The 25,556-nt window shown below is 56.7% G+C and overlaps 1 protein-coding gene across 3 annotated transcripts; it reads left to right on the forward strand.

Annotated features, from left to right (window-relative positions):
- Nucleotides 1–1,547: 1,547 nt before the first annotated feature.
- On the forward strand, nucleotides 1,548–24,747 carry IL11RA (interleukin 11 receptor subunit alpha). 3 transcript variants are annotated; one of them, XM_071730903.1, is made up of 13 exons: nucleotides 1,548–1,690; nucleotides 19,459–19,558; nucleotides 19,895–19,955; nucleotides 20,055–20,221; nucleotides 20,389–20,503; nucleotides 21,389–21,421; nucleotides 21,808–21,971; nucleotides 22,120–22,283; nucleotides 22,410–22,551; nucleotides 22,973–23,068; nucleotides 23,272–23,371; nucleotides 24,034–24,116; nucleotides 24,219–24,747. In XM_071730903.1, exons 2-13 carry the CDS (start codon nucleotides 19,459–19,461, stop codon nucleotides 24,236–24,238), a joined length of 1,245 nt encoding a protein of 414 aa, XP_071587004.1. In that variant the 5' UTR covers nucleotides 1,548–1,690; the 3' UTR covers nucleotides 24,239–24,747. The 3 variants fall into 3 exon arrangements, with proteins under 3 accessions (XP_071587004.1, XP_071587002.1, XP_071587003.1); XM_071730901.1 differs by having other exon boundaries at nucleotides 1,658–1,690; nucleotides 24,222–24,747; XM_071730902.1 differs by lacking the exon at nucleotides 1,548–1,690 and adding an exon at nucleotides 14,324–14,448.
- Nucleotides 24,748–25,556: the final 809 nt, after the last annotated feature.

Genomic DNA, 25,556 nt, shown 5'->3' on the forward strand with positions numbered 1-25,556 from the left:
TTACCCTTCAGCTTACGCTGACTGCAGACTGCGGAACGGCGCGGGGAGGCAGGAAGAGGAAAGTGAGAAAACAGGATGGAACAAACCCCTCTGCTCAGGACCACCCCCTCCTACGCCCCCAGGCTGCCCAAATCCACGTATCCCGCTGGGTAAGGGCAGATGTGAGCAGGACGGTGCGACCCGACTGCAAAGCACCTGAGACGCCACAAGAGGCGACTCGGAGAGGGACATCCCCAAGCCCTGGCACGGCCCCAGTTGTAGTAGCTCAGGCGGGATGGATCCGGCCACATGTGGCTAGTGAGGTGGCAGACCAGGCCACGAGCATATGTGCTGCACTGGGCTTATTCTTTTGGGCGATGTGGGCACTGAGCCTTGACCACAGCCTAGCGCAACACCCACAGCAGAGCCGGGAGCCCATGAGGGCTCTGAGCTGGGCAACACTCACCCCACAGGTACCCTCAACCTCTCCAAGAGCACATTACAGCAGGGTTGCCCAGGAGGGCACCAGTTTATTATTTCAGGGTTACACAGGAGGTGAAATGACTCACGGGTGTGCTCCTGTGGGGTTGCAGGGGTGCCAAGGCATGAGCAAGGGTCAGTTTCTTCCTGTAGGGTTGCAGATGGGGGTTGCAACACCCTTTATTCCTGCTGAGATACAGAGCAGTGGGCTGCTGCAGGACTGGCAAAGTGGAGCTGCGTGGGTGCTGCACACACCCAGGGCACATGGCTCTTATCTCCTCTCAGGCATCATGCCCAGGAGGAGAGGGAAACGCTGGGTGCATCCCAGGGCACCAGCATCTCCAGTGTGTCCCAGGAGGATCCCCAATCACGCTTGGCCCAGGATGCTAAGGGAGGAGTTCCCAAGGGGTCTTCACCAGCTGGTTTTGCCATTGCAGAGTTCCGACACGTGTTTTTTCTCTCCTGAGAATTTTCACTGTGATAAAATTACAGCACAAACCAATTTCTAAGGGAAAGCAGAAAGGACGATTGAGAGGTACTGCAAAAAAGGGGTGTGCTGACAGGGACTGAAAGCCATGAGGAGGAACGAGGCTTTACTCCAGCTTAGGAACAGGTGCCCCAGGGCCAAATTTCACCCACTATAAACCACTACGAAAAAAAAAAAAAAACCAAAACCAACCAACCAACCAAAAAAAAAAAAAACCTCCAAAGCAATGCCTCTCCCAGGGGCCAAGGAAACTGAGTCACAAGAGAGGACCTGCCTGCCTCGACGCCTCCGGGATGCCGGGAGAGGGGCAGTCAGGGTTGGTGAATGCAGGTGCTTCCCATGAAGGAGGTGCGAGGGGAGGTAACCCCGAACTCCCGGGGGGTCACCATGCACCAGTGCGCACCGCGGGGGACTCCGAACCCAGCGCCCCGACAGGGAGCGGTAACAGCGAGACCCGGGGGGCACAACGGCGCAACCCGGAGGGTGCGGGACTGCCAAGACCAGGGGTTGCGGGGGGCAATGGAGGGGGCGGCCCGGGGCAGGGGGGCGGCTCGGAGACAGGAAGCGTCCCGGGGCGGTGGCGGCAGATTGGCAGCGCCCTGCTCCAATGGAGCGGCCCCGGCGGCCCCGGCGGCTTCGCACCGCCCGCGATACCGTACCCAACCAGCCCCGGCGCGGGCACCCCGCTCCCGGCCCCGCTCCGCCGAGCACCATGGACACATAGCCCCGGCGACACGCAGGAAGGTAGGACACCCACGCACACATTTCCTCCGCTTTCACCCCGTGTCCTCCCCATCAGCCTTCCCGACGCCGCGGTGAGGGGCGTGCGGCAAGCTGGGGGTGAGGGGCAAGCTCCCCGGGCTCCGGCCGTAAGGAGAAAGTTTTTTTTTGGGGGGGGAGGGGAGGGAAAAAGGAGGGGAGGTGTGTGTCCTCGCAAAGTGGCTGACAGGCACTTACTCTCCCACCCGGTGCTTCCCCCCCAGCGCGCTCGGAGATGCTCTGGGGGTGGACGAAATTCCCCAAGGGAAAACTTGGAGCCCTTTCCCCAGCCTCCCCAGGCGCCCGTCTTTCTCCCCTCTCCCGAATTTTGATCTCCTCTCCCCCCTCCACCGTTCTGGTCTCCGAGGGGACTTTTCTGGAGAAAGGCTGGAACACCTCCAGGAAAAGCGTGTCCCTGGCAGGGCCCCCTCTTCTCCTGGGGGTCCGGGGAGGGAAAAGCTGCTCCTAATTAGGAGAGGCGCAGAAAGAGATGCTTTCCCGTGCACAGGCACTCGCAGGGCTCTCAGCCTGCCTTGTCCCTCCTTGCTATGGGACACCATCACAATCACGACTTCTCTGTCTTCTGCCAGCCCCTGCGGGTGCCCAGGCCGCCTATGTCACTCCCGAGGTCCCCTTCAAGCTCTGGCTCCAGGGTGGTTCTAGGTGTCCAAGAAGGCCGCAGGGCTGAGCTTTGCCGGGATATCACTGTCAGCAAACCCAGACCCTGCAGTGACAGGTCCAGGAGGTGCCTTGGAAATCTCGTTTTCCTTGTGCTTTGGTCCCAATCATGGGAAGAAACCCAGAGCTGCAGATCTGTGGACATACTACTGTGCCCAAATCAGTGTTGGGTCCATTGGTGTTGGAGTAGCTGCTGCTGAGCTGCCCTGGGCTGGCCTAGGGCCTTGGGAAGTGTCTGCTCCTTGAAGGTGGCAGCCAGGTCTGGGCTGCCGTGCTTGTAGGAGGAGGTGGGGTGTTTGCACTCTGCCTCTGTTTGTAGGACAGTAGATCATGGTATGGTTACACACAGGGCAGCGCAGGACAGAACCCACAGCATCCCAACCCAATACGGGGCAGAGGAGCTTTACAGGGAGCTGTGAGCTAGCCTGCTGGGGCAGGGATGGGCACAGAACACAGCCACAACATCCCTGTAGCACCCACACACATTCTGCTCCACCAACATGGCCCTTTTTGTAGGGGGATTGAAAGGGGCCACATCTTCTTTCTGGAGACCTGCAAACTGACCTTGGCAGCCAAAGAGGCATGGAGCTGGGGGACAGAGATGGACAGGGCTGCATATCACCATCAGTGGGTGGACAGAGGTTGTGGGTCCAGTGGGGTGGTAGGAAGGGATCCTTGGGGTATGGTCCAAAATCCTGTGGGATGCAGCTGAAGTGAGAGGCTGCCTGCAGGAAGCTGTGAGAAGAGCAGCTTTGGTTTTACCCTACCTCCTGCACCATGAACTTCAGTCTTCTGGGAAATTCATAGGGAAGGGAAAACTTGACTTGATGGTATCTGATAAGCCACTTTTTCCCCGTCCCAGAGAGCTGTCCTGGCAGTGGGGGGAGGAGGATGCTTGGCTGAGTCCAGGACCTGTTTGTGAAGCATGAATGAATGACTCATGGTGCGGCGAGTCTCCCGGATGTCTTCATGGTGGTAGCAGAGGCAGTTCCCTTTTGAAGTTGCTGGCTTTATCAAAAACTGTCCTGCTGGGTGGGCACCCAGGCAGCTCACACCTGCATCCCCTTACCCACCAGATGCCCCACCTCCCCGGCCCTTCTCCCCCTGATTGCCTGGACCATGCTGACTGGGGAAAGCCCCGTGGATGGTGATAGTGTGCAGCACCCTCACCTGCCATGAACTAGCTGAACACTCACTTCAAACCCTCTTTTTCCACTCCACTCTTGTTCAAAGGCAACTCCAGGCTCTTCCTGCTCACGCAGGGCTCAACCTCCCTCCAGTTTCCTGCCGAATGTGTTCCTGGAGAGCTTATTTCCCCATGGGTTTGTGCCAACATTGTGCTTTTAGTTCAAGACCTCTTCTCCCTCTCTGGTGTTTACCCTGCTGTATTTATAGTTTCCTCGTTAGGTTGAACAAGCCAAAGGATTCCTGCCTGCTCTTCTCCTGTGGGTTTGGCTCGGAAGGAAAACCCCTCACAAGATGCTTCCCACAGGAGGGGGCAGGTGGTGGCTTGTGGCTCTGCTTTTCTCCCTTTGGAAAATATGGGCACATCTCCTAGCTTTTTTTCCCCTCTTCTTGTTCAGGCATGGGAGAGGGTGATTCTGCCCCTGCCAAAGACTCAGCCAAGGCTGGGGCTTAGATTGGACAGGAGCTCTGCCCTAAGGGTGATGCACTGGGGCCTTGCGGTCATTTGGGATGCTGATACAAAGCCAGCATCAGGAATTAGCCCTGGGATGTCTGGGGTGATTCTCGGGGATGTTTATAGAGCTTTTGGTTTTTCTAAGTGTTCCTGTGGTTTCAATAGGATTGCATGTGTGAAAATCACCAGATCTCTCCAATTGGGGATGTAGTGACCTTGCGACCTGAATTCCTGCCAGCAAATTTCTTTGTAGCTCTCCATGATGGTTTTCTACTCCCATCCAGGCTGTGAAGGTGGGGAAGGGTGCTGATGCCTTGCAGTTGTGGTTGAGTTGTCTTTTTTAACAGCCAGATTCCCATAGATCATTTCCATGGAAAAAGGAAAATTCCTCTGGAAATTAAAAGCAGGTTTGTGGTATCAGGGATCAGCGTGTTAATAGGAATTATCTCTTGAGTCTGGCTGCTTCCCAGGTCTCTGAGTCACACTGGTACAGTGGTGGGACAGGGTGAGCTTCAGGCTCTTTTGGATGATCACAGCACCCACAGCCCCTGGAGCGTGTCCTGAGCTCTCCAGTACAGTCTGGGCTGAAAGGTGCAATTCTCATTTCTCACAAGTGGTATGAGTCTGTGACAGAGAAAAAAAATCTGGCAAACATTACCTTCTCCTCTGGTGTTTGGGGTGGGGGATGTCCAGGAGAAGAGGGACAACAAGTATGTCAAGACGTGGTTATCTCTGTCCTACCAGGACTGTGTGCTGTAGTGTCATCTGACCAGCAAGCAGAGCCTGGGCTTGTTCAGCAGGGATTGGTCCTTGCTTACAAAGGATTTCAGAAGTATCTGGCTAGGAGAAGGTCACATCCACCCATGCTCTGCTCAATGACATTTCCTGAAGATGTTTTTGGAGAGGACAAGCAGGCTGAAACCTGGCATGGTCAGACATGGGGCTGGCTGGCCCATGCAGGTGGCAGTGGCCAGGGAACCAGTGCCATGCATCGACCAGGAAAGGGGAGGATGTGAAAGCATTTTGGAAATCATCCTGGGGCTCCCCAGGGGCTGCTCAGCTCTGGTCCCTCCTCTCAATACACAGGCAGCCAAAATAGAAACAGCCTAATAAAAATGGGTTTGGACCCACAGCGATTGCCTTATAAAGTATAGGTGGAAAAGTTTAGGGCTCCTTCATCTAATGAAATCCTGATGGTGAAAAGGTCATTTGTGCATTGTCTAAGGTTTACCTCACCTCCTAAAGTGAAAACAAAGAATGCTGACCCATTTTGAAAAGCCAGCACTGGAGACCCACCAAGTGGAAGAGGGGATGTGAGAAGGTGCCAGCTTCAGGAGAGCATCTCTTTGCAGCAGCTTGGAGAAGGTCTTCTGACTTCAGCAGAAAGGGACTGTCTCTGAGTTCCACCCCACCTTGGGCTCAGGGGGAACAGGGGAGAAGGGGACTGCCTACCATCCTTCTGGCAGCAGTAAGAGGTCAGAAAAGTATGTGAGGGGCGATGTTGCTGGCACAGCACCCTTGGACAATGTCCCCACAGGCTGGTGGGGCGATGCCCATCCAGCTGTTTCCTTTGCCTTCCTGTGCTTTCACCAGCCCCTTCCTTTGGGAACAAAAATCCACACACTTCATCCTGGCCAGACCGATAGCCACAGCTGGAGCCAGGGACCTCGCCAGCCCCTCTTTGATGAAGGTTGGCATGGGCATCAGTGCCTCTCGATTTTAATAACAACATGAAAGGCACAATTCCACTAGCAAAAGTAGCCAGCAAAAACCCAAAACAGCCATCATGCAGGGTCTCCACTGTGGGCCAGCCCAGCCCTGTGCTGGTGTTGAGACAGAGCTCCTGACAGCTGTGCTTCAACATCCCCACAAAGCTCCCTGGAGATGTCTTGGCTGTGGTGTCCTGGCTTGGCTTTGCAAAAGCCACTGTCACGAAGAGTACCCCGGCCAGCTGGCACCTCCCCAGATTTTTTTGCAAGGCCAGGGCCAGCCCCCACCCCCTGGGGATGTTTGTAGGAGCCTGTCCCTTTGCTTTCCATGAGTTTTGCCTGAGGCCTACGGGCTTAGGAGGAGCTGGTGGACCCGACCAGCTATTGCTCCATCCTTGCCTTGCAAGGGCCAACACACAACCCCAGGGGGTTCCTCAGTGCCTCAGCTGCTTTTGATTTTTTTAGCTCCTGCAAGGCTCCCAAGGGGGCTGTTTGGTAGCTCCTCTGAGGCTGGTCCAGCTTTGAGTTTTGCAGCTTTATGGCTGGAGCATGGCTGTGCACAGGGAAATGCCCCTTTTCCCTCAGCATCCCCAATCCTGCACCCAACTCTGTCCCTTCTCTCCAGCTGAGACTGTGGGTGGGATTTTTGTACAACCATCACCCAAAATACTAATCAGTGCCTCGGGCTCCCCAGCTGTCGTGTTCCCCATCCCCGCAGGACTGGGAGCATCCAAGGAGCAGGATGCAGTCCCTTTGGGTGCCTGTCACCATGTGTGGTGCAGCCAGTGTGAGCGCCAGAGTGACCAATCTCTTGGTTGGCACAGCTCTTGGTCTGGTACACATCCCCATCCCTCCTTCACAGCTGGAGGCTGCAAATACTTGCTGGGCTTTCAGGCATCTCTGGCATCTGGGCAGTTTGCTCTGGAGGTGGAATCACAGAATGGTTTGGGTTGGAGGGGACCTTAAAGATCATCTGGTTCCAACCCCCTTGGCAAGGGGCAGGGACATCTCCCAGGTTGCTCCAAGGCCTAAGAGGGCTTCTCTTGGCTAGCAGGGTGCTGAGGTTTGGACATGGAGTGGAGATGCCTAGGCTCAGATGGAGTGACAGTGGTGCTCATGTTGGACCTGGGCTGGGTTAAGGATGTAAGCAAGGGAAGATCACCTCAGTTTTCAATGTGTCCTTCTGTATCCCCCACCCTTGTCCCCATGAGCCCTGAGTCCAGCAGAGTGGTTAATGGTGAGCAGATTAAGCTGCACATGGAGGATTTTCACCCTCCATTGCCTGAAAAGGTCCTTGAGGCCCTTTTTTAACTTATTTTCCCTGCCTACCACGGGCAGAGAGTTTGTGCAGCAGCTTTTAACCCCCCGTGGGTTACACGGGGGACCTCAGCAGCTCTGCTGGCCATGTGGCCACTGCATCTCCATCTCAAGAGTGCTTCAGGGATGGCAGGGAATGCCTCTCCACCATCCCATGCCACAACTAGAGGAGAGTGGAACGGGGCCGCATTTGTGGCCAGCTCTATGAATTTCCAATTTCCATCTCGCCTCACCACCACACGAGAGGTTCTTGCACCTAATTTTTGGTGAAACGATCCATTTTTCTCAGTAATTTAATAGCGTGGGCAGGCTGCTCGCTGACAAAGAGCCAGCAGCCAGCACTGAGGAGCCTGCATGCCGGGCTGCCGGCCGTAACCACCTTCCCCGGGCGACACCGGAATGCTGACCTAATAGAAAAGACATTTAAAGAGGAGTTTTGGAGAGTAGCTCAGATCAGCTTCAGCTCACACGCTTGACTGCTGGCTTTGGAAGGGTCTCTCCATGCCCTGGCAGGTCCCAGGAACCAGCATGGGCAGGAGGGACATGCCTGGGGCACAAGCCCTCCTCGCCACCCACTGGCAGAGCAGCTGCTTGGTTTGGTGGAAAAAGAGGAAAAGAGGTCGTTTTGAGAAGGCCGTTGCAAGCTGTGAGCTGAGGCTGGGTTCAGCGCCCAGCTGCGGCTCTCCCAGGGCTCCTGGAAAAGCTGTGGTGTTTCACTCTGACATTTTCCAAATGAGATGTTTTGATTATGTATTTTTTTTTAAAATCTTATTTTATTCCCCGCCCCAAGGTAATGTTTGGAAGCCAAATTTAGCTCGATTTAACTCAAAACCATTTTTAAAAAGTAAAACCACTGAAAACTAAACAAGGCCTATCATTTAGAACAAAATGTTTTGGTTTTCATTTAACTTTTGGCATGAAAAACACAAATCCTTTTTTTTTTTTTTTTTTCCATTTTCCTTTTGACCCACAAGCAATTTTTTTTTTTTTTTTTTTTTAATCTCCTGGTTGTTTCCCAAGACCACGTTGTGCACCACAGCCCTGGTGCTGTTCCTGGTGGGATAGGGGTCCAGGGTTGGCCGCTTCCCCATGGAGGCTGGAGGGATTTTGCGAAGTCAAGCGGGAGCCTCTCTTCCTGCTGCCAGCACTGACTCAGCCAAGGGAGCTCCTTGCGGAAAAGGGAGGCTCCCGGGCATTGGATTTGGGATTTGGGTCTGTCCCGGCCCTCCTAGGGTGATGTGAGCCCCAGGGCTGAGCCATGCTGGTACCCAGGCTGGGCACAGCTGTGCTGCAGATGCTGTGCCCTGCTGCTGGGCATCCTCATTGGGAAAGGCAAGCTCTGGCATTGCCTTCTCTCCTTGTTTGTTCAGATTTTAAATTAATCTGACCTTCCCCAGCTCAGACTTGTGCAAACATGGTGTGTCCCTGAGCGGGGAGCTTCTGCCAGCCCTGTCTGTCCCTGGCTTGTGCTGTCACTGTCCCCTCTGGGTGAGGTCCTTGTTGGGACCTGGGTGGTGGGGTGTTAACTCTTGGTGTCAGTGTGCCAGCCCTCTCCCAGCATTGGCACCTCTGACACACAAATCAGGGCAGGGTTAATCCACCACCACAAATGCCCAAATCCAGTGTCTCGGGGCTGGGCAGGGGGTGGGCTGGGATGCCTCCACCCTGGGCAGGAGCCCACATGCTGGAGCCAGCGATTGTTCCCGCAGCCTTAAGCCTTGCCATCTCCTGCCAGCCCAGCCTTGTGCCCTCCATCTTTTGCCAGAACTCAGCCCTCTACTCTGCCCCAACCTCCCTGGGCTGGTGGCCCGGCAGGGAGCAGGGATGGGATGGTGGGGAGCAGCCAGCCCTGGTGCAAGAAGCAAACGCCCGTCTCATCCACCACCTGATTTTATGTTTTTTTCCCCTCTCAGTGCCTGGCTTCATACCACAGCCGTGCTTTTTATAGCCCCCAGCTGCAGCCACGGCGTGCTCCCAGCCAGCATCCCGCTGCGGCCCTGCTCGCTCCGTGCCAGCAGCCCCGTCCAGGGAGGGGATGGACTCCATCCCCGGGGTCTCCACAGCGGTTCAAGCAAGAGGAGAGGGCGGGCTGTGGAGGAAGGCAGATAATTAAACCCTAACCCGGAGCCACGCTCCCGTGCCGGCGGAGGCGTTTAAAGAGCTGCATTAGTCACCCAGCATCGCAGCCGGCGCGTGCTGCGTGCCAGGTCGGAGGTGAGCAGAGGTGGCCTGTCCCTCGCCGTCCCCTCTGGTGCTGCCCAGGGGTGTTTCCAGCTTGCTTGGCTTCGCTCCCGTGAGCTGGTTTGCTCCACTGTGACGGGGGAGCCAGTGGTGTCTCCCAGTTCCCCCCCCCTACCCCCCCCAGGCTCTGGCAGGGTTGCACCGCTATGAGAGAGGTTAGAGAGAGGTTAGAGGTTCCTACTTGCTCCCCAGGAGAGCTTTTATGAGCCCTAGCGCTTGCTGCTGCATTTCCGCATCCATTTCCACAGCTGGGATGCTGCTACGGGGTCTGGAGCAAGGAGGAGGAGGTGGGACATGTGGCTCTCTCACAAGCTGCGTGCCTGGAGCATCCCTCTGTCAGGATGCAGGCTTTGCAGCCAGCGGGCAGGGAGTGAGTGCATCCTCTCTGGGAAGCAGTGGGGTTGGGGGTGGGGGGGACGACCCAGCAGCTCCCTCCCCATGCTTTCTCCAGACGTGATTTCACCACGGCGGGAAGGAAACACGGCCAAGGGATGGGCCCTGCTCGCCCTGGCGGCACCCAGCTCGCTTGCTGGGGTGTTAGTCATTAGGGCCATGGCTGGGGACTGAGTGTGCCCCATGGGGCTGGGGACTTGGTGAGCCTGTGCCTTTGGGGTGATGCCAGGGAAAAGAAGGAGAAACGAGGGTGGGGAGGCATGAGGGGGCTTGTGGGCTCACAGCCCACTGTAGCCCCTCCTCACTGCCCTGGAGAGGGTGGGGCAGAGCCAGGTGTGCACCAAGTATCTGGCTAGACAAGAGGGGTAGTGATGGTGTCCCCCCACCCCAAACTCCTGGGAGCTGGGCACAGCATCCAGGACGCACAGAAGATGCTGCAGGGAGGCAGCATCTCACTTCAGGAGAATGGTCCCAAGTAGAAGTTTAAGAGTCCCTAGGGATGAGGGGGGACCCCAGGGTACCAGCGAGCCACATGGCACCCTGCCATGGCCTTCAGCTCTGTATGGTGATGGTGAGGTTGGGTGAGGGTTTTGGGTACCAGGGTCTAATTTTAAGCCTTGGCCAAAACACTGTCCAGTTTGTTCTGCCTCTGTCGGGGAGGCAGGCAGAGGCCAGGCAGTGAAAGGCCAGCATGCTGCCTGTGGCTGTGCCAAGCATCTGGGCCGAGGCAGCCTTGCCTGCACACAGGCAGGGGGAGGCAGGGAGCTGCAGGGGTCTGGAGGAAGGGATGCGCAGGGTGGAGTATTTCAGAAGCTCCAGCAGTAATTTTAACCTGGTGTGAGTGTCTGCAGAGGAGGGGCAGGGTGTGGGGGGATTGTCTCCCGAATCTGCTCCCACACAAAAGTGCCAGGTTTCACCTCACGAGGGTTGGAGTCTTGCAGGCAGCACCCTGGTCCTGGACCAAGGCCGGGGGGGGCTGCGGGAAGGGGGAACTGCTTGTGCTGCCGGCCAGGTGCCGAGCATGCCGGGAGAGGGGAAAGCCTTGGAGACTCGTTCAGAAACAAGGCTGCCCTTTTATTCTCTTTTTACGAGTGCATTTTAATATCCACAAACACCCCTCCCTTGCCGGGCTGCTGCCAGCAGAGCCTGTATCGCCTGTGCTTGGCCTGCCGAGAAACCCCAGCCAAACCCTGGGCCCCAGCAAAGAGGGGAGGAGAGTATTTTTCCCCCCTTCAGGTTCTCTCTCTCTCTCTCTTTTTCTTTTTTTTTTTTTTTTTTTTTTTTTTGTTAATATATGTTTTCTATAGCTCTTAATTAGACAGGCTTGAGCCCCAGCCAAGGAAAATACACCTGGGGGAGCCTCGCCTTACAGACCCCATCTGCTGTGTTCGGGGCTCTGCTCCCCACACAGCCGCTGCCTGGCCCCTTTATAGGAGAGGGGGATGTTGCAGAGGGGGAGGGGGTAAGGGACCCATCCCACACCAAGCAGCCTCTGCAGAGGAGGAGAGCCCAGCGAGGCGGTGCAAAGGAGATGGTGCAGAAGCAACGGGGTCACTTGCCGGAGCCCCGTCCCACGGCAAGACCCCTGTACTGCGTGGAGCTGAGGTATCTACCCTCCTGGCAGAGCTGCTCTAGTGGCATGGGGCTCTGAGCCCACCAGGACAGGATTTTGCAGAGAGGGGTGGGATGCAGTGGGTTAGGGAAAGGCTGTGCCCTCCTGGGGTGACAGCAGGGGTGCAGCCCCCAAAATTTGTCTGCCTGGGGAGGGAGGACTTGGGAGCTCCTCAGTGTGTCCTGGAGCGTGGTGGGCTGTGGGACCACCTATGCAGTGACACCCATCTGAGGACCATTTGGGAAAGCAAACGGGGGACACCAGAGTGCCAGGCCACCACAATGGCTTGCATTGACAGCCAAATCCACACTGGGCTGAGCTTTGGATGCTTCTTCCCACTATTGTTGGAGTTCTTGTGGGGCTTTTTGGCTGGGCTTATATGTCTCTGGTTGTTTCAAGGGCCACCCTGAAACCCCCATTGCTGGCGGGCTGAGCAGTGCCAACACCCCACGCTGGGGTCTGGCAGGTTCCCACTTTAGATTTGTGCCTGGCTGGAGGTGAGGGATCTCTTGGGGTTCTCTGCTTGCCCATGTTTGAGTCCTGCCTCTTCTGGGACTGGGGTGCACACCCTGACTGTGTTATGTGGGCTAGAGAAGAAGACCCTTGGGTGGCACCCATCACTATGGCTGATCTGGAAGGATGTGTCCTTCTGCCCTCCATGTGCTGTCTCTCAGGGATGTGCAGGGGACAGCTCTGTGTCCCCTACTCTGTCCCCAGGGATGGATGCAGCACACCATCCCTCCCTGCTCTATCTGCCTGTGATTTGGGCTGCAACCCCTGCAATGCACCCAAGCCCTTTGCACCAGCATAACCATCTCGGGGCAGTTGTAACTGTAGCAGTGGCTTAAAATATAAATAGTAGGATCTGACCTCACCAGGACCTGCTGGATCTCCTCAGGTAATGTGCTGGGGATGGAAGGGGTTTGCACAGGCTGGGAGGTGCCTCCATCTCCCTCTGGCATGTGTGCCAGGCTGTGCACGGATGGATTTTGGGGCATGGTGGCAACTGGCAACTTGGTGTCTCTGGCTAGAGCTGGGGCTGTGCAGAGGATTTTGTGAAGGATTTTAGAGCTGTCTTGGCCTCTGCAACGGGAACATTTCGAAATTCTTTTGGGCGAGGAAAATTCCATGCGCAGGCCCCCTCCGGAGAAAGTTTGGGATGGCTGAAATGTTTGGAGTGAGAGGCTGCTTGCTTTTGTTTACTCTGAAGTGTAACATTGGAAGGGTTGGGGACAGTAGGGGGGGGGGGGTCAGGGATGAGGAAGACCCAAAAGAAAAAAATTTTAAAAAAAGGAGACAATAGGAGCCTGTAAACAGAGCTGGCACTAAGTGGTCCGGGGCACTTCTCCAGCATCGTGGAAGGAGATGTGTCAGCACGCTCACCATGTTACCCTGCTTCCCCCCCCCTCCTCAGCTTGGATACGATCACACTTAATCTTTCAGGAGAACTGGGGTTGGGTTTTTTTTTTTGGTTTTTTCCGCTAGCAGAAAATGAGCCAGTTAGTGTTTTTCCAAACTTCTCAACTCAGGGAGGGCACAGCCTCCCTCCTCTGGTCCTGAGCTGCAGCCCCCCCACACCTTGGTGGTGGGCTTCTGTCCCAGCTTTTTCCCACATCTCTACCTCTCCTTTTGGCTCAGGGCCTGCCATCTGGTTGACCTGTCACAGGACAGGGGACACAGATGCTGCTGCAGTGAGTTGTTTTCCCCAGCCTCCATCCGTGCCGTGTGCCTCGCGCCCTGCTGCATCCCCTGGGCTGCCTGCCCCTCCTTAGCAAAACAGCCAGGATTGCCTCCAAGCCTGGAGAAGACAAGCTGTGATTATCCCACCAGGTACCAGAACCTGGCAACAGCACCTCCACATCACACATTGCCAGGGGTCTGCAGCTGCCACCCTCCACCCACGTGGGGACACTGCTGGTTTAACTGGCCGCCCAAGTGGCCCTTAATGGCACCTGAAATCTCTCTCTTGCCCAGAAGGGATTTTATTTTGCAAAAGGAGTGACAGCAAATTGATAGCTGGAGAAGTGTTTGTGTAAGGTGAGCTGTTTTTTTTGGCCCAGCGTTTTGGCTGACCTGGATGCCTTCGTGCCTCAGGGATGGAGCTGAGCACATGGCTTCCAGCCACTGGCCAGCTTTGGAGCACAGAGAGGGATGGGGGGAGATTCAGGCAGGGGGATGCTGTGGGGCCCCTCTCCTGCTCAAGGTTCTCAACTCCAAGCTGGAGTTCATCAGGAACAGCAGGAGGACCTGAGCTTATGTGTGGCGTTCTCATGTGTGCTCATACGTGTGTTTGTCCCCTATATACAAGGATGCAGAAGATTTTGTGTCTGTTCCAGGGCCAGCTTAAGGGGGAAGTTTTTTCTTAGAGCTGCAGATGCTGATGGGACAGGGGGATGTGAAATGCTGAGGTGCAGACTGGTACCTGGCTGCTTTGTCATACTGCGAGCTGTGTGTTTGCTGAAACCTCAGCCAGACTGGGCTGAGCCCAGAGGCAGAAAAGTATCCCAAATCCTAAAATGTTCCCAGGACAGGAAAAGCCTTTTCCACCCTACTGTAATCACAGGGTGGCCCAGCTCCCTGCTGGAAGGTCCCACCCGTGTCCCCAGATCTGGCACTGTGCTTGGGACAGTGGGGGCAAAGTCCATCCCATGACCATGTGCCTAGGACAGTGTACAACAACTCCATCCTTCCATCCTAGAAATAATTTCCTGGCTGTAAAGAAGCCCACCAGCACTACAGTTACAGTGCTGGTAGGTTTCTTTGCAGCCAGGAGATTATTTTTAGGAGTTTCTCTCGTGCATGGCTCAGAGAGGGGAGTGTGGGGATGGGGACAGAGCTGGGGGGGACTCCTTCTCCCCTCCAAATGCAACGCTGCCAGTTGGCTTGGTGTCGGTGCTGCTGGCTGCTGACAGAGCCTTTGCTGTTTTGGCCCTTGCCGATGCCTCTGGTTACAACCAGGAGCCAGAGACTTCTCCTTCCCATGGGATGGAGCAGGGGAAGGCGGAGATCGGGATGTTGGGCTGGGAGTTTCCCGTCTGGAGTAAGAGAAGAGCCTGACCTCCACAAAGCAACCACCATGCTGAGGTGTGGGGTGGCCCCTCGGACCCCCAGCTCCGAGTCCCAGTAGCAGCTGCCAGCCCTGCAGAGGAGAGAGGTGACTCTCGGGGTGGGGGGGTGGTGTGGGCTTGGCTATGGACACAAGTGGGGCTGTAATGAGTGGGGACATCGCCAGCGCATGTGGTGGGGAGGTTGGTCTGGGCTGAAGGGAGATGTGTATTGTACCTTACTTCGAGATGAACTGGTTCCCTGAGGGGTGCTGGGGTTAATCCTGTGTTTGGGCTGAGCTGGAGTTTAACCCCACATTTGGGCTGAACTGAGGTTAACCCCACATGCAGACTGCATAACCCCACGTTTGGGCTGTGTTGGGTCTAACATCACACTTTGGCTGAGTTGGGGTTAACTCTTCTCCTGGGCGCAGATGGATTTGAGCAAATTTGGACTGCACTGGATTTAACCCCAGGTTTGGACTGCACTGGATAAAATCCCATTCGTGGGCTAAATGTGGTTTAATCCCACTGATTAAAGCCTACTGAATAGGATTTGCTCCTTGGCTATGTGGGATATGATCCCAGGGTTTTGGGATGCCCTGAATAAAGTTCCACAGGGGGACTGTACTAGGTTTAGTCCTGTGTTCAGACTGCTACTGGACGTAATGCCCTCACAGGGAAAAGCTGCAGCTGGTTTTACTGGTTTAACTGGGGTAATTCCAGTGTGTTGGGACTGCGCTGGCTGCAATTGGGAGTGTGCTGGCTCAGCATGGCATGGTACCCCCCCAGCAGGCATGGAGACCTCTGGCTGCTTATCAGACCACTGAAGGGGTGCAGAGGAAACCAGCCTTTTTTGTGGTCCCCAAGGCACCAAGAGGGGCTGGGGACAAAGAACAGGGCTCCCCTCCTTGACCTCAGAGAGCATTGTCTCAGCAGTGCCTAGGGGTGAGTGAGTGCTGGTGGTCCTGGGGGCCATGCTTCACCATGGAGGTGGTAGGGGACATGCTTCCCTCTCTGCTAACACCCATTGCTGGGCTTTCTCTGGGCTAGTGACATTTAGGGGGCATAGGGTGTCTGTTTGCAGGGGACTGTCACAGCAGCAGGGTTTGAGGCTCCCCCTGCCCTGAAGGTTCACGTTGATGCAGTAATGGCAGAGGTCACTGATGCTGCAGGGGTGGGATGCTGATGGGTTTCTGGGCAGATCAGTGGCCAGGTGGATGGCTTGGGCCATGCCAGGGCTTCTTCAGGACTGCTTGGGGCATGGGATTAGTGGGACTGTGTTCCCAACCCTGCAGGACAGCAAGAAGAGGGAAATTCCTGCTGCTTCAAAACACTGACACCCTTGGCCACGGGATGGGTTTCCCATGGTGGGCACTGGCAGAGGGGAGGGTCTGGGATGTGTGGCCAGGGATGATCCCCTACCCAAGGCTCAGGAGTGCAGCATGGTGCCATCTCAAGGGTTTTAAAGCTGACCAGCATCAGGCATCACCCACTGCAGAGCTGCTTTCTGCAGGTGGTTGTCTCCACCAGTGTCAAGCATGTGGCAAGGAGAGCTGCCAAATGCTCTTGGATAGTTTGCTACATCTTTGGTGCAGCAGTGCTGCCCTGGACTACCCTGGGGAGAGGCTAGGAGGCAGCCCGGTTTTCTGTGCTTAATGGGGAGGATCCCATGTCTCCCTGCTACCATCTTCAGTCCTGCAGCAAGGCATCTTCTGCTTGTGCCCCCCCCCCCACCATCCTCAGCTCTGCGTGTGGTTTATTCTCTTTGAAGAGCGACTTCAAATGAAGAAAAAGAAAAAAAAAACCAAAACCCACTGTCTTTCAGAGCACCAAGCGCAATGGAAAGTTGGCCTCCCCCAGGAATCTGTGCTGGGTTTTGCCAGGCCACAGTGGGACATGGCACAGAGTGGCCGTGCCTGGGGGACTGTCACACCCCACCCAGGCATCGGTGCTGGTGCACGTGACTGAAGCATGTTTTGGCTTTCAGCATTCCAGTTTGGATGCAAGGAGGGGCTTGTGGGAGGATTTCTCCCCTTAGCTCCCCAAAAACTGGATGAGCTCAAAAAATGCCTAGTGGGGACAGCAGGGTCGGTGCAGGATGGAGAGAGGCAGCTTGCATTTCTGGCTCACAGCCACGGGTGCCACATGTAGCCTCATCACCCTGACTATGCTGGTGATGAGAGCATCCCTGCCAAGGACGCTGAGTCTGACACCACTGCCATCCATGCAAGGGCCAAGCCACAGCCCTGGGACAGGATGGATCCTTCTGCCCTGACCATGGCTGCAGGAGGTCACCCAGCCTTAGGCGGGTGTCAGATGCCTCTAAGGCCATGGTTAGCATGCGGGGAGGGAAAAAAGCTCCATTTGTTCCCTCTGTTCCGGCTCAGCTCCAAGACCACTGTGCTGGGACTCCCTGTTCCCGGGATGTGTCACCACTGGTGCAAACATAGAGGGATGCTTTCTCTGCCTGTGTGCCTGTCTGTGGGGGTGCCATCAAGGAAGGTGTGCATTGATTTTCATGCCTCTTTTTCCCTCGTCGAGGGAGTTTGGTTGCAGACAGTGCAGGGATTCTTTCTTGGCAGGCTGTTTGGCAGCTATGGCAGGCCTGGAGCACTTGGCACCTCACCATGCTGATGTACCCCAGGATTCTGGGTCTTCTCCCTGCTCTGGAGCTCCTTCCCCTTTTGTTTGTGGCTTTTGGGCAGGTGAGGAAGGTCTTGCACTGTTTCTTTTTTCTTCAATTATACTGGCTAGGTTTTGGCAATGCTCAAGTGGGTGGTTTATGAAGCCAGCGTGTGTGCTTTCCCTCACACTGTGCTGGCAGGGGTGGGCAGCTACCCTAAAAAGCCATTCTGAGGCAGGGGAGCTCATGGAGTGCTGGGATGAGGATGGAGAGAAGTGGGGGGAGCCTGTGATGGAGAATGCTGGAGAGTGGGAGGATGCAGGGTGATCTTCAGGATAGGGGACCACTAGGAGGGCTGTCATGGAGATCAGGGGTTGGGATGTGGCTGGGGACAGAGTGTGCAGGGATGCTCTGTACCACCACCCCAAGGTCTGAGGTGCCTCTGGCTCTGCTGTCAATACCAGGGCTGGTCTTGAAGCATTCCGCAGCCCTGAGACCTGGAAAACTCTTGTCTGCAGTGAGCCAGCATGCACAGTGTAGACCCTTGCCACACAGAGATGCAGAGGACAATGGGTGCAGCTGGGAGAAGAAATAATTTTATTTAAAACTGTTTCTCTCTCTCCACACTAAGACACTCTTCCTGAGACCCCTCCTTGTCCCTTCCCCCCCCTGCTCCAGCACCATCCCCTTAACTCTGGTCCACATGATGTTTGGAGTTATTTTTGGTTGTTGCTTTTAAGTGTATTTTAAGTCCTTTTTTTTTTTCCATCACCAAAATATTTTACTTTCAGGCCGAATGTTCCCAGTTCGTTACCAGCATAGTTTTGGCAGAGACCTCTAAACTAATGTTTCTTGGGAACATTTCTCTGAGTGGTTTGGTAGGAAAAGCTTATGACGATCTCATGAAATTATTTCTGTGTGGGGCTTGTGTTTGAGGCTCCCTGGCATGTTCAGGAGAGGGCTGATGTGGGGTGCCATGCTCCTTCCCCCCTGCACTTGCTGGGTTGCAGCACATCACCTTGTAGCTCTCATTTCCTTCACCACATGGCTTGATCTGCAGCCATGGACACCTGCCTACAGGAGAAGAACCAGCAGCTGCTCCAGGGAACATTTCCAGGGCTGGAGCATCCCTTCCCTGGGCATCCCCCTCATCCCTTGGCTTTCAAACCTAGGAGACTCATTGGGACATGGATTAATGACCACAAGATGCAGCTTGTGCTTGGGGTTGGTAAGGAGGTCTCTGCTTCCTGTCTCTTCAGCCCCTGCTTGCTTGCAGCCAGGACCAGAGCCAGGCAGTATGGGTGTAAATAAAAATGTCTCCCTGTTCATGGGAAGTGGGCATGGGGGATCTTCCAGGGAGAAGTGATTCAGCTGGGGGCAGGCGGGCTGTCTGGCAGGGACAGTGTGATATGGATGGCATGATGCTGGCCAGCGTAGATGCCTTGGGGTGCTGGTGGTTGGCACAGACAGGGTGATGCTGTCTGGGTGGACTGGATGACTTTGTCTGGTACATGCAGGGTGATGCAGGCTGGAATGGTGCCTTAAGGCAATGCTGGCTGACACAGACAGTGTGATGCTGGATGGGTGGCAAGGGTGACAGTGGGTGATGCACACAGAACAGACTCCTTGGGGTCTGGAGTGGTTGGTGATGCTGGCTGGGATGAACAGGGTGACACTGCCTGATATGTGCGGAACAATGCAGACTGAACTGGGCATCTTAAGGCCATGCTGGCTGAGATGGACAGGGCAAAGCTGGCTGCCACGGACTGGGATGGGGAGGCCAGCTTCTATGGCTGAAGCTGGCCCATTGGAGAACAGGGTGCATGTCCCTTCTTCAGCATCCCCTTCAGTGGTGGTCTCTGAGTGTGAGGAAAGGATTTTGGGCTATTCTCCCTGGGCCCAGAGAATCCTAATGGACTAGAAGGACATGGTCCTGCACAGACCAGCCCTGCAGTGGGTACAGGGATGGGCAGTGATGTGGGACCCATAGCCAGCCCCACTCTCACTATAGTCTGAGTTCTCACAGACCCAGTGCCCTGGTTGTATGGTCTAAATGCTGTCTCCTATCAAAAAAAAACAGGCCAGAATTTTTCCTTGGTCCTTTCCTACTCCAGCTGCACCAACACAGGTCTCTCAACTGCCCTGGGGCTGGGTGCCAGCCAGGCCTCCTGGCACGGGACTGCAATGGCAAAGAGCCCTTCAGTCCTGTCAACCCATGCAGCCCAAAGCTCCTGATCAGTGTTTGCTCTTTGCCTCTCCAGGCGTGGGGACTCCTTGGCTGACAGGGACTGGTTGTGACAGTGGCACAGACCATGGCAGCTTTCCTGGCCGTGGTCCTGCTTGTAAGGTCCCTGTGCTGTCCCCAGCAGGACTGGATAAGACAAAGGGAAGATGCTGGGTGAATGGTCCTGCAGGGATACGCTGAGCTGTGACCCTGCTGGCCACCCCATTGCAGGAGATAACACCATCTCCCTTCCTGCTCTGCCTCTTCCAGATGCACAACTCCATTCCAGGCCTGGGCAGGGTGATGGTGTTCCTGGGAGCAGCCCTGATGTCAGCCTCCCTCACTGTCCCAGAGGGCTGGGGAGAAGAAGGTGAGCCCCCCCAAGCCATCCATGCAGCCCCAAAATCACAGCCATGAGAACCCTGGAGGCACCCCATCCCCCCTTAGGTGGGCACAGACCTACCAGAGTCAGCCCCATGGTCATGGGTGTCTTCTGGCCAGCACCCCCCACCCTGCATCTGCCCATTGCCCAGCCCCAACTGGGACCAGTCCTTCCCAGTCCCCCGTGGTGTACCTGCATGAAACGGGACCCCACAGCCATCACCTAGCTTCCCAGGGGGTACAGCCTGACTGCCCACCTCCCGGCCCTGGCAGGGGTGGCACAGGGTGCTAACACCCATCTGGGAATGTGTGTGTGTCCCTCCAGGCGTGCAGTACGGACGGGTGGGGACAAATGTGACCCTGTTGTGCACCGGTGCCCGTGCTGGGTAGGTAATTTTCTGTACCCACCAAGGGGTTTATCCCGTGGGATGGCTTGTGAGGTGGGTCTGTGGGGTGAGCATCCTGCTGGGTTTCTCCTTCCTCAGCTCACTGGTGCAATGGAGGCGGGCGGGTGCTGTGGCACTGCCGGAGGGCTCAGCCATCAGGGAAGGAGCCCTGGTGCTGCCACACGCCAGCTTGGCCACCACAGGAAGATACAGCTGCCATGGCAAGGACAGTGGCCTCCTGCACACCGTGTCCCTGCGGATGGGGCGTGAGTAGCACGTCTGAGGACTTGGGGAGGGTGGGGGGTGTGACCCCAGACAGCATGGGCTAGCTGTGCCCACACCCCTGGCAAGGACTTGGCAAGAGTGGACTGTGCCAGCTGGGCTGTGGGATGGGGGACCCCTCACTGACTTTTGCTTCCCCCCTGAACCCTAGACCTGCCTGGGGTCCCCTTTGTGTCCTGCAGAGCATCTGATTACGAGAATTTCTCCTGCTCCTGGACTTCCAGTGTGGACACCTTCCTCCCCACCAGATACATCACGACCTACAGGTGATGTATACCAACAGGGCATGGGCTGGGGGGTTATGTTTTGAGCCTTCAGTCATGGCCAAGGAGAATCACCAAATCCTTGGGCTGTTTGACCCAACCTCTGGTTCACCTCCTGCCCCAAGGACCATGATGCACCCTGGGGTAGACAAGTTTTGGGGTGAGCAGAGCACCAGAACCAAGAGGGGTTCCTCAGCAGCACTGGGGGACTGGCACAGGAAGGTTTCCTCCTTTGCTGAGAGCTCTGCCAGCACCAGGAGGCCTGTGAAAGAGAAGCAGATCTTCTGTAAGCTGCCAAGAGCTTCCACTCCTTCAGGATGAAAGGAGCCCTGGTAGCATCACTGCTTCTAATGATCCCAGGAGACAAGATGAGCAGTCTTGAAGATGCTTTGAAGTCAGCTGGAGTCCATAGAGCACAGCCCTGCTGAAAGCTGCAGGAGCTGGGGAAGAGCCCACATGGAGCAGGGGGAGCTCAGTGGGGAGGGGCATTGGGGAGCAAGGAGATTTTGGGGTCCATAGGGTGAGGGAGAAGTCAGCTGCTGGGGAGCTGCATTTATCATCATCCCAGCACCTTTGCTGCTGCTGTGTGATGATACCCAGGTGGGTGAGGGGTGTCCTCTGAGAAGGACCCTCGTGGGCACTCTGCTGTCTCATTCCTTGAGACACCCAACTCCTGCTGCCAGGCTGCTTGCTGGCAGGGCTGGGCATGGAATGAGCTCCATCCTCCATGCTGTGCTGACCATTTCCATCAATGGAGGAGTAGGGTAAAGCATAGCAGATCCCCAGGACTGGTGCAGAGACCCATGTCACTTCTCTGGGTCGTGGTGGGGTTGGCCTCAGTGCTGTCCCCTCATGCTCACTGTCTGCTTTTCCCGCTTTCCATGGCAGGAAGAAATCACTGACGGGTGAAGAGAAGCAGAGGTAGGACTGGCTCCCACCCCAGTCCCATGCCCTTGGGTCAGGACCCCATCCCAAAGCCTCTGCCACTGTCCTCAGTGGGGTCCTCAAGTCAAAGGCTAGTTGCCCCCATGGGGGAACCAAGTCCCCAGATCTGAAGTTCTGGGTGAAGGGTTTGCCTCGGGGAGGGACCTTCCCAGGAAGGTTTGTGGGGCTGGGTTGAGGATCCTTTCAGTCATATGCTGGGCTCTGGAGGGGTGAGGACATCTGCCTGAGCCATAACAGGGGCTTCCTTCTCCACTAGTCTTGGTGTGGGGGATCTCTCCACATGGCACCATCTTGGCAGCACCAGGAAACTATGCCTGGTGGGTGGGGAGGGACCTGCCACCACCCTGCCTCCCCTTCTGCAGGGAGAAGAACGGGCACGTGGGGCTGTGCCTGCAGGATCCATCCCACCCTGGCACCTGCACCGTCCACGGGTCTGAATTCTGGAGTTCCTACCGCCTGAACATCACTGAAGTGAACCCTCTGGGCTCCAGCTTCCGCCTCCTTGACATCACCATGCAGGCCATCAGTGAGTCTCCATCCATCCCTCTGTCCATCCATCCATCCCCACCTCTATCCCCTCCCTGGGCAAACAGCCCTGGGTGGCAGCAGGGAGCCCAGCACCCCTCTGTCCTGCAGCACGGGGTGACCAGGGCTCCCTGTCCTCACCCCCACAGTTAAGCCGGACCCTCCAGAGGGCTTGGTAGTGGAGCCCATCCCGCTGGCTCCACGGCGGCTGTACGTGAGCTGGAAGTACCCCTCAACCTGGCCCAGGGAGCCCCACTTCCAGCTGAGGTTCCGGCTCCAGTACCGCCCAGTCATCCACCGCTCCTGGTCCGTGGTAAGTGGTGGGAGAGGGGAGGGAAGGCAGAGCTGGGGTGGGAGCAGGATGGGCGTGGGGTCATGGAGGCCAGCACCCTACTGTCCCACAGCCGGGTCCACAGCCCTTCCTCTCTGCTGGGCACAGGTAGAGACGGTGAACCTCTCCGAGGTGATCACAGATGCCTTTGCTGGGCTGGAGCATGTGGTCCAAGTCAGTGCCAAGGATTTCCTGGATGCAGGGAACTGGAGCGAGTGGAGTGCCGAGGCCCGAGCGACGCCAGTCAGAGGTATGAGGAGGGCAGCCCCAGCATCCCTGACATCCCTCAGAAAAGCCCCTCCAGCAGCCCTCTCCATCCCCCTCCCCATGGTAGCCATTCCCCCACATGTTCATCCAGACCAACCCCACCTTCTGGGGTCAACTTTAAGAAGTTGACCCTGAAATTGGAGTCCTGTGCATCACCAAAAAACATGGCAGGAGGCAGAGCTGCAGCGGGGCTCAAAGCAACTTCCAGCCCCACATTTGGGAATTGTCTTCCACAGCCTCAGGGCAGAGCAGGGCACCCATAGTACCCGTAGCACCCTGGGGGCACCCATTGTCTGGTGGGACCCCTGGGACACAGGGACACCCTTCTTTGCTCCTCTCTGTGGGTCCCTGGCGTGCTGCCCATGATTTCAGGTGAGCAATTCCCCTCTCCATTGTCTTTCCAGAACTACCCACCACAGCAATAGAAGAAACCACTACATACGCCAGCCTGGAGACCCTGGCTGAGGAGCCCTCCCAGGCTCCAAACCCTGAGCCCATCAGTGAGTAGAGCTGGAGGTGGTGGGCAGGACGGGGGGCTACCTACAGTCAGCTGCCTGTCTGGGCACATGTATGGCTGAGAGTTGTGGGAAGGGTCTCTCACCCCATGCCCCTGGTGTGTCCATGGCGCCCAAGAGCTTGTAATAGGGCTCTTGGGTTCTGGGGGCTGTGGTATCCCTCAGATGTGACAGCCTCTCTGTCCCAGACCGCAGTGACCCCCTGGAGAAGATGGCCATCCTGGTGTCCCTGGGGATCTTCGCCTTCTTTGTACTGGCTGCTGTTCTTGTCATCACCATCTTCATCTGGTAGGTTGGGTTTTGAGAAGGAGGGGCCTGCATGATTGCTGTCCCCATCCCACTCTGGTCCCTGAACCCTTGGCATGGGGTGCCACATGTCCCCCCAGCCCTGCTCTGGGTTCCCAGCCCAAGCAGACTCGATTCCAGACCCATAAGGTGGTTCATGCTCCTCTTACTCCCTTGACACATCAATGCCTCTTCCCAGCACACTCTACCTGGCACTCCCCAGCCTGACTGATCTATTTCTGATGGGCCTACATGGGACCTTTCTCTGTGTCCCCCAAACACACTGCTGCTTCTAACATCTCCCCAAAGCCTCCTGTCTTCAGGGGGACTTTCCTGCTGTAGGGTCAGCACTGAGACCCCTCCGTATGTCCTGCTCCTGGGCACTGCCTGCTGGTCCTGTCCCCAGGTCCTTCATCATCCTTCCATTGCTGAGTTTTCCCTGCCATGCCATGGCTTTGCTGTCCCTCCCTGTCCCCAGCACTGCCTGATCTCCTGACCAGCTCCTGCTGTAGCCCTGGAGCTGATCCACTGGAGCAGATGGGCATGGCTGGGCACAGCTGGATGGGGATGTGCCCAGGGACACACATCACTAGGGATGAGGGCAGTCCCAGTGCCCACGGGGGGGCTTTGCAGGGTCCTCAGACACTGCTGCTCTGTCCCTCCAGGCTCCGGGTGAGGAAACACGGCAAGGATGGGACTAAACCCCACAACTTCTTGGTTGTTGCCACCCACCTGAAGGCACGGCCGAGTGAGTCAGGGTGTGGGGGGGGTGATGTGGGAGGTGCAAGGGATGGGGTGTGGGGAAGGGGGCAGGTCAGTGCCCCCTCTGACCCCCTGCCTTCTCTCTCAGCAGAGGCCCAGATCCTGTAGTGAGCCCTGGCCGATCCCTGCTGCCTGCACCCGCTTGCCTACATGTGGGACTTGATGCCACTGCTGGCCCCCAAGGACCCCATGCCTCCCAAGCCACCCCACAGCTGTGGACATTTCCAGAGCCCCCAGCATCGTGGGGGTGCAGGATGGACCCTAAGGAGAGAGACTTTGCTCCCAAGAACTATGGACTGCCCAAGCCCACCAGTTGCCAGCTTGGAGGCACCTGGGGCTCAGGGTGATGGGCCAGCCCCGGCCACCAAGAGCTGCTGAACACATGGGGATGAGATGCTGAGCCAGCCCCACTTCACTGCCTAGTGTCGAGGGGAATCATGGTTACAGGCTCCCAGGGGTGCGGGCATCGGTGATCAGGGGGTGCTGAGCCCTGCCCGTCACCTCTGCACCAGCCACCAGCAGGCAGAAGGGTCCAAATACCCTCCTCCCTATCCCTCTGCTGTGCTGTGGCTGGATGGAGCAGTGATACCAATAAAGGGGATAGCGTTGTCACTGCACTGCCAGCCTGGAGACGGTGCTGGGCCAGGGGGGAGGTGAGCGGCACCAACTGAGATGCCAGCTTGGGGACAGTCCTTGAAAAAAGGTGCTCAGGCAGCAGGGCTGGTCCCCAAACAGGTCCTGGCTCTCCCCAGGAGCATGGAAAGGCTCAGACAGACCCCTCCTTCAGCTGTCCCTTGCTGGGTGCCAGAACAACTGCCTGAGACATCTCCCCTGCCTTCACCAGCATGGCAGCAGGGACAGGACCCTCAGAGAGCCCACCTTGCTCAGCATGTGGCCCCCTCCCCATGCCTCAATCTGGTCCCTCTAATGGCTTCCATGTGTTGGCACCTCCTGACCCTGCTGCTTTGTGCCAGCAGCCCAATGAGATCCAGATGGGGCTGGGTGGAAAGTCAGGCAGCAGCAGTGGGGGGAGCGGAGCCAATGTGGGTTGTCCCTGTGCCTGCCCTTACAGGGAGATGTGTTACTCCCAGCTGGACCCCCAGGCTGCCCTTGAACCTGGAGTGCAGAGGGCCTGAAGGGAAGGGACCTCCCAAAAGGGTCCTTTTGCAAGGCATGTGTGCCCATGGACCCTCTGCCCTTGCTGTGTGCCCCTGCACTCCCACCCCGGGTGGAGGGGCACAGGGGCTGCCCATGCTGGTTGCTTGGCTTTGTGGGGTTCCAGCCCCTCACTGCCCCTGGTGAGCACACTCACTCTAGATGGGGGGAATGGGGGTCAGCCCTCCATCTCCAGTGTGCTAGTGGGATGTCACTGTCCTTGGACAGAAGCAGAGCTCTCCACTGAGCAAGCACAGAATCAGAGAATGTT

This window comes from Heliangelus exortis, chromosome Z (genome assembly GCF_036169615.1).
Source record: "Heliangelus exortis chromosome Z, bHelExo1.hap1, whole genome shotgun sequence".
Classification (NCBI taxonomy): Eukaryota; Metazoa; Chordata; class Aves; order Apodiformes; family Trochilidae; genus Heliangelus; species Heliangelus exortis.